Genomic DNA, 8603 nt, shown 5'->3' with positions numbered 1-8603 from the left:
GGATGGTTCTATCAACTACAAAAACAAACACACACCCCCGCACAGCTTGACACATGCCCCTACATGGTCTCTAAAGCATTTTGAGCCAAAATTGCTGAAAACTAATAGCCGCGGTCCGGGTTGAGAACGTTGTGGGGGAGTTTTGCAACACACCTAGTAGTGGCTTTTTACTAAAATCCAATCATACCAGCGCAAGGTGTATAAATTGTTGGGATTTATGCACGTCAAAATAATTCTCGCACGGGCTGATCCGACTTCTACGAAGTCAAGAACGTGAAAACATTTCTCAAGTTACAAAGTCAAGAGGAAAAGTTATAATCGAAGGTTTTACTAGGCAGGCGGAAAAAAAGAATCATATCAACTAAAAGGTCTACCTGATTACTTTAGAAAAATTTCAAAATCTCGGAAATACTTTCAAGGTGGGTAAGTATCAAGTTCTCCCTATTAAACCATGCTGAGAACATAAATTTAAACCTCAACTTATTCCATAACTCGTTGCCGTGTATCTTTCAGAGAGGATGAACGCCAACACTTGACTACAGCTTCGAATTCTGCTCCTTCACTAATCTTGAACACTCTATCATTTAGCTTTTGAATCAATCACCTTCTTTGCAAAAGAAGGCAAACAGAAAGCCGCTGTATGCAACTGAAAATGGGAAGGAGTAATTGTAAGAACAGAACGGCAGTATTCAGAGAAAATTGGAAACATTGGTTAATTCAAGAAAAGCACATTGCTATGGAGCCTCTCACCTCTGAGTTGTAAAACTTCAAGGGTTTTGATTTGCTTTGACTATCATTGGAATCTATAGGATTAACTGGATGCTTGAAATCAACGGCAGGTCCCTCAGTCGAGCAAAGCATGAAACCAATCATTCCACTGAAAAAATAAATAAATCCAAGCAAACATTAGCACTGAAGAATACACAGCATATATACACTTACTGTGAAAAGGCACAACGTCAAGCAAAAAATACATAAAATAAATAAAACACAAGTAAGCATGAATCAGGCTGGAAAGAGATGGTTTGATAAGTAACGAGGGCCTTTTGTTCTATGAGTGAGGTCTCTGTTATATGTGCAAACCGAGGATACTACAGGAGAGAGAGCAGGGGATAAGTACAAACCTTGGGTACGTAGGAACAGTAGTCCATGCATAGTTGACTGAGCCTTTGAAGATCTGACGGCAGTTTGCCACAATATCTTCAATGATGTTCATGTGAAGCCATATACTTTCTGCTTGTGTGCTCACAACTCCTCCTGGACGGAGAGCCTTTGCTACTGACTCAAAAAAGGGCTTCTCAAAAAGCTCTTGAGCAGGACCTGGGTGATGGAAATATAATGGTTTGAAAGTTAAAAGGCATTAAGAGCTATTAAATTAAAAAAGATAACTCTCAAATTCACTATGATAAGTACAGAATTGCAACAGCTTGCAGAGGTGCTGTTACCTATTGGATCGGAAGAATCTACTATAACTGCATCATAAGTACCTTCAGGAACAGCTTTTAAAAATGCAACTCCTGCAAGTACAAATAAAATTGACCGGTAAATAAATTCGCAAGAGAAGAAAAGAGGGGGGCAAGGAAGAAGCAGTTCATACCATCACCAATATGGAGAGTCACACGGGGATCCTCATACCCGACTGATACGTCAGGGAAGAATTGTTTAGAAACCTGGAAGACACAAGAAGAATATGTAAGGGGCACTTGAAAATTTCCGGTCCTTGATGTATATAATTGGAATCGACACAGCATACTCAATCAGAAGAGGCAAAATGCACTACTTCTACCGAGATCAAACTCAACTCAACGCTAATGTAACCATTAAAAATCTAGGAACAGACAAAGCATGAAATAAGCTTTAAGTGTCCTACTCACATCAACAACCATCTTATCTATTTCACATATGTCAATCTGCTCAACAGAAGAGTGTCGAGCCACTTCCCGAAGGACCCCACCATCTCCTCCACCAATAACCAAAACCTGATAGAGAAAAAAATGTGTCAAGAATTTGAAAGAAAACAGAAAAAACAAGTTTTAGTATCATGTAAATATGATAAATAATACTAGAGATAGAACACTCAAATGGAGTCAAGAGAGCATAAAACCATATCAATCATAACAGCATAATCACCCCACAGCATTGAATAGAATTTTGTTTCTAACCTCTATAGATTGGCAATTATCAAAAGTCAAAAGTCTTTTGACTTTCTCTTTCATCTTCTACTTTTAAATTCCATATCCTCCGGCTATGGTTCTTAAAGGCTCAATTTGACATGTTTGCTGCTTTCTCAGTAAGAAATGTTGTCCTAATTCCATCTTTGGACACATGTAAATTTGAATAACAAGCAGTAAAATTGCTACCACACCAGATTGTTGCTACAGGCTCAGGGTAAAAAAGGCAAAAGCAAACCAAACCATTCATTTCATCTCTAATGTCTCATTCCATGAAATTAAATATGAGCATTTGATGGCCCATTCCCTACCAGCATATCCTAAACACATTAACAGATCAACTACACATTGATGGCACAAAATCACAACCAGGAATGAAATGCTAACTGAAATGTGTCATGATACATGCAACAACGCTCAAATGGAACTCATGATTGCAAATGCATTTCCATTCAATGCATTGATTCTATACCTTCTTTGGGTTCGCAATTGAGCAAAGTGGAAGGTGAGTGATCATTTCTTGATATGCACATTCATCCCTCTCAGTGAGTTGAATTACCCCGTCTAAAACTAGAACCTTTCCATATGTTGATGACTGCAAAAGAGTATCATGATGCATACATGTTATATTTAGCACATATAAAACGACAAAAAGATTAGAACATGTCCATAGCATTAGTTACCTGAAACACCATAACATTCTGATAGTCAGACTTCCCTTGAAATAAGATCTTCTCTACTTTCAAGGAATGCGCCTCTCCTACAGGTTTCAAAAGTGAATCTCATAAGAAGATGTAAAATCCAAAAACATGGGGTTCAAAAAGACTAGGGCAATTAGCAGGAAGATTTACGATATAGTTGGCAAAGATAACAGGCTTCAGGTTTGCATAACATTACAGAGAAAAACACCAAATATTACATGCATGAAGTTGCAGGACAGAAAAGGGCTTAGCAGGTATTCTAAATGATACAAAGTATCCTTACTCAAGATTGCAGAGCTAGCCTCAATTGAATGACACGAGGATTGCATGTTGAAGGAAATCATCATTTTGTTAGCAAATGCAAAGCTAGTTCTTTTCTCAGTAATCCTATTAGTATCAAAACTCCCAACACTTGAATATATGCCAGATTTTTAAGAAGCATTTGACATGAATGAGATTCAAAGACACGGAAGAGGACAGCAGATGGTGGCCAATTCCCGCCCATCAGATACAATCATCTAGATAGTTATTTTATTTAATTCAGTGTTTAAGGGTGTATTGGAACATTTGATGGTCTAGACAACAAAAAATGCAAATTCCAGAGTAGGATTATAATAAAAAATAAAAAAAATACTGGAAAAAAAAATTATCCCAGGGGTGAGGCCATGGACAAGAACACCAAAACGAATAGCAAATACTCAGAACAAAAGGAGCAACATGATTGCCAATCAAGTATAAACAAAAATAATAACAATCTCATACATGCAAACTGCCTTAACAACCAAAAAAATGAACAACTCGGATAACAACATAAAAACATAATCCCCAAAAAGATAAACAGCTACGCAAAACAACATGAGCATATCATCTTGTATTCCAAAGAATACAGGACAAAAAAGGTCTTGAACCTTTTCGAGATTCATGGTATTCTTGGTTGCAAGCAAGAGAAAAGGAGGCCAGAAAAAAATGAAGGGTTATTGGAGAAGAGAAATACCAGGCCACATTGGGCTAATCTCAGAGAACCAGCCAGTAATAACGGAGGAGATATAATCGTTGCTGTTGGTCTCTGTCTCCATGGCTTCAGTGGCAGCAGAGGCTCCATTCTCTTCATCTTCTCTTGGCCTCTTCACTGGCAAATCAGTAACAACACTCTCTTCAGCCATACAGACTCTCTGTTCTTCTTGCTGGAGCGCACCTAAAACCCTCCCTTACTCCCAAGAATTTTTTTATATAAAAAAAAAATCCTAAGTGGAAAAGAATAAAAAGGAGGAGCACCCTGGGAGAGAGAGATAGACCCAAAAAACCCTAATGAAGGGGTTTAGCCGAAGTCGAGTAGTTAAAAGAAACGGAAGGGAAGCCGCATCTTACTTTGTTATTTTCCCATATTTTTGTGATGCCCTTTTGTTTTACCTTTTTTTTTTTTTTCAAATATGCTCGGGTCAGAGACAGTTTATGGCTAGAAGCACAGTGAAATAGAAATTGTTTTAATTTTTTTTATCAAAAATATATTAAAATAGAAAAAATAAAAAATAATTTTAAACAATAAAAAATTATCTAAAAATTATTCAAAATTATCAAAAATATATTAAAAAATAATTTTGTCAATTTTAAAATAGCATAATCCATACACCTCACAGTCCGGGTTAGAAATAGCAATAATACAGATCATATAATATTGTACCTGAGGCCTTAGTTTAGTGGTGGTAGAGGCTTGTTGTTTTTCTCTGCATATGGATTCGAATATCATTATGTATGTTTATCATTCTCACGGTGTCTTATATATTTACTAAATTTAAAAAATATTTAATGAATCATAAAATTAATTGTATAATCTGGTCCAGATATCCACATAAATAAATAAATAATCGTATAATATCATTAGAGGTGACACCGAAAAGAATCTGCTTAAAGAGGTTTTTTTCTTTTTCTGGTTGCTGTCGCTTTTTGTGTTGAAAACATTATCTTCCCAATCCGAGACCTTGCCTACGACATGAAGTTTATGGTGCAGAGAAAAATGATGGGGCTATCGATTAGGGCTCGAGAACTTTGGGATGAGGTTCCTCTACTTTACCACCTTTCTTTTGTTCTTATTCTTTCTCGAGATTCTCAGCTTTTTTACAGCCTTTTGTCGCTTTAAAGCTTCGGAGCATGTACCTGTTTGGACGGTGGTTTAGGCTATGTTTGGTATATATGTTTTAAGATTTTATTAATTTCTTAGTTTTTTTATATTTTTAAATAGTTTTAACATGATATTAAAAATAAATTTTTTTAGTTTTAGATAATTAATTATTACTCAACTCACGTGACGTGATATAAGCATCAAATGGTGGGTACTTCTTGAATATTAAAACGTTTTTTGGGATTCGTTTGATGATAGTAATTAGGCATGTAATGAATTCATCCCATGTTCAAGGAGTTTTGCTTACTCCCTAATTTTCTGGTGCAAAACTTAGTCATTTTTTCTTTAAAAAAAATATTAATTTTTTTCTGAATATATTAAGTCGATGTAAAAAATATGTTTCTAACATCGTTCTAAAAATGAATTGGTTTGTGATGATAATTTATCCCTTTTTACTTCAATCTATCTTGAGTTTTTAGCCGATCTCCCCACCACCTACAAATGCCCTCCGGCCACAGCGGCCTGCCCATCCAGTCTTTCACTCGTCGATAAATCATGGGAAGACTCTACGAAGGCTCAATGGCACCTCGGATACCACGATTTGAAATCGCCTCTTCTTTTTTTTCCTTCATGTTCAGGGTAGGAGCGAGAGCTCCATAGCCATGTATAAAGGTGGGTTCAGAGTCTTGACAGGCAGGAGGTGAAAGCTTGAGCCGGGAAAATCCTCAATTATGCCTAAAAACCATGTCTAAGAAAGCCAATAATGTGATAGCTTCATGAAACTTTAAATGATTACTTGATTCCCCTCCCTCCTCCCTTTCTTAAGCCAGGCCTGGAAACTTAATTTATAAGGTCACAAGCATATGTAGCCGCAATGTTGGCTATGGATGTAATAACCATGTTCCTGAAAATGTATGGGAAGAACGGGTCTAAATGTTAGCATGCAATCAGAGAAGAAAATTACATTTTACGATAAATATATTACGATAGTGTTTGAGTTGAGATTGAGGTTGGGTATGATTTAGTGTGTGATTGGATGGGAGATGGTTCTAGTTTTTTTTTTTTGTGGGATTTATGTAAAAAACATGTTTTTTTAATTTTTAAAAGCATGATTTATACTTAAAAGATATTATATCTTTGAAAAAAAGTCATTACACTTCTAAATCAAACACACTTTTAATTATGCATAAAACTCAACAATAAAAACTAGTTTTTGTTGTTTTTTCTAGTTTTTTTAATAGTTTTTATACACAAATTTTAACTTTAACCACAAAGACAAACACAAGATTACTCATTAAATTAAGATTAATCAAATAAACCTAAGTTTCAGAGCTTTATAACATGAAATAGATTGTGTCACATTTCCTTCAAAATCAAAATAGGTGGCAATAGTGAATTTTTGTAGCATGAAAGTTGAAATTGATTATTTTCACGTTTATTTTATGTTATTTTAATCTTTTCATGAGAAATATCGAGATTTAAATTCTTTTCAGGCATATATCAGTTCATTGTATAGGAACTTTTTTATTTTTTCGAGGGGAGAAAGGAAAAAAAGAGAAGAAAACAAAAGAAAAAGGTGAAGAAAAAAAAAAAGCAAAGAAAGCAAAAGTACAACCCTACATCTATTTACTACTTGTCACGTAGCCCAAATGCAGTCTCAGACAAAACCCACTTATAGAGAGAGAGAGAGAGAGAGAGAGAGAGAGAGAGAGAGAGAGAGAGAGCCCAATCGAGAATCTCTACACCTTGTGGTCCTCTTCTATCTTGACGGTTGTCTATGATAGTTATTTTTTAAAATATATTTTTAAAATTATATTAAAATAATATATTTGTTATTTTTTAAAAATAATTTTAAATAAAAAAGCATTTTGGAATTTTCACGTAATACAATTACAAACAGCCTGAACACACCTATCTTTGGATAAATTGGACAATTGTCATGTAAATTTAAAAAACATAAGCGAAGTAACATCACAATAAATGTTTTTTTTTTACAAAATAATATATTTTTATTTGTCGTGGTTTAAAATTACGATTTATATTAAATATCATTTTTTAAATCATGACAATTAATTAATGTCACAATTCACGATGTAGTAGTTCGCGACATTGATTAATTATCAACCATGACAATTAAATGATAACATTGAGAAACCGCGTAATGCAAAAGACGAAAGAGCATCTCGAAGTTTCAGGTCAATCCCATGAAGATTTCGAGGGATCATAAGGTGCATTGATTGAATCCTGATGATGGTCTTGGGGAACAACAAGATCAGAAGCCACACCACGAGCTCAAGGCAAAGGAAACTTCTGTAGAAGTCTGCCGGTTAGCAGAGTTAGAAGAACAGGAAGAAAAAATCAATGATGTTGATGGTTCTATGAACTTCACAGAGAAGAGGAAGAGATAAAGGAACAAGAGCAAAATTCAAGTCAACCCCAGAAAACTACAGACCTCAACAATTCTACGGAGGAACTTTCTGGCCTGGAAATTGAAGAGAAAGCTTTAAGAAAGATTCACTTCTTTGATGGATGGTCTCAATGTTGAAACTCAGGAACACGAAACAACGCTAGGTGGCGAGCCGGACTGGAAGCAGCTGTTCATGAATGGTACGGAGAATAGAGAAAAAGCTCTACTAACATAGTATACTTCAATTCTTCGGAATTATAAGGAAGTATTGATGACATTTCACACTTGCGGATGTTAAGTTGTCGTGTTTTTTAAACCTGTATTTTTACAGGTTAAAATGTGCTATTTCAAAAAAATTATTATTTTTTTAATTACATTGCTAATTTAAAAAAATGAAATATCCTCTACTTTGAGGCCTTGGCAACTCGCTAAAACAGCCTAACTCGTCCCTGTAAGAAGGTGTTTGGATCTGCTATTGCGGCTGCGGTTGGCATCAAAAGTTATTTCTTTAAAGTGTTTGGTTACTACTAACCACATTTTTTTTCACGTGGACCCCCTTCAAAGTTGAGGTTAGACCTTAGTTTTTGAAAAACAAAAAACATTTGATTTTTGTTGCCGTGTTCTCCTCTCTCACTAACATTGTATAATTTTAATTAACATTGCAAAACTTTCCTGTTGGAGAGCCCATTTTCCCCTCTGTTTCTAATTTGTTTTGATTTTTTTGGCCTCTACGACGATTATGTTGAACACCTTATCCTCATCCAAGATCCTTTCCAAACAATTCAAGTGGTCTGAGTTCACCATGTGCAATGGGTCTGTTGATTCCATTGGATTCTTTCCAAAAGTTTCCCCCAGCTTTTCTTTTAGCTCGTCGATGTTGAGGAGGCAAACATCATTTTTTTGCTCATTATCCAGTAGCCATCTTTTAATCAACAGCAGTTGTGCTCTCTCCTCCAAGTTCTAGGACAACTGTTGTGAGATGCTTCATTGCACTGGTAATTACATCCTAATCTTGCGTTAGGTCGAGGGAGAAGGAAAACGAAGAAGTGGCAAATGGGGAACTGAAGGGAAGAGAGGATTTGGTGCTCTACGTGGTGGCGGTTGGTTCTAGAAACTTATAGATTTTTATCCGTGATTGAAAACGATGCCCTTTAAAAACAAGTATAAATGCAAATTAAACATGATTGGTTTTCATTGGTTGATGA

General features: G+C 35.5%; 1 protein-coding gene across 1 annotated transcript; it reads right to left on the bottom strand.

Moving 5' to 3' along the window:
* Positions 1-357: 357 nt before the first annotated feature.
* On the bottom strand, positions 358-4208 carry LOC133696047 (spermidine synthase 1). The gene is made up of 9 exons (XM_062118065.1): positions 3867-4208; positions 2855-2931; positions 2644-2766; positions 1875-1979; positions 1598-1670; positions 1446-1517; positions 1125-1320; positions 751-877; positions 358-646 (listed from the first exon to the last, which is right to left on the bottom strand). The coding sequence occupies exons 1-9, from the start codon at positions 4033-4035 to the stop codon at positions 581-583; spliced, it is 1008 nt and encodes a 335-aa protein (XP_061974049.1). The 5' UTR covers positions 4036-4208; the 3' UTR covers positions 358-580.
* Positions 4209-8603: the final 4395 nt, after the last annotated feature.

This window comes from Populus nigra, chromosome 6, assembly GCF_951802175.1.
Source record: "Populus nigra chromosome 6, ddPopNigr1.1, whole genome shotgun sequence".
NCBI classification, from domain to species: Eukaryota; Viridiplantae; Streptophyta; class Magnoliopsida; order Malpighiales; family Salicaceae; genus Populus; species Populus nigra.
The sequence above is the reverse complement of the archived record's forward strand: the minus strand, read 5'-3'. Positions and strand labels throughout refer to the sequence as shown.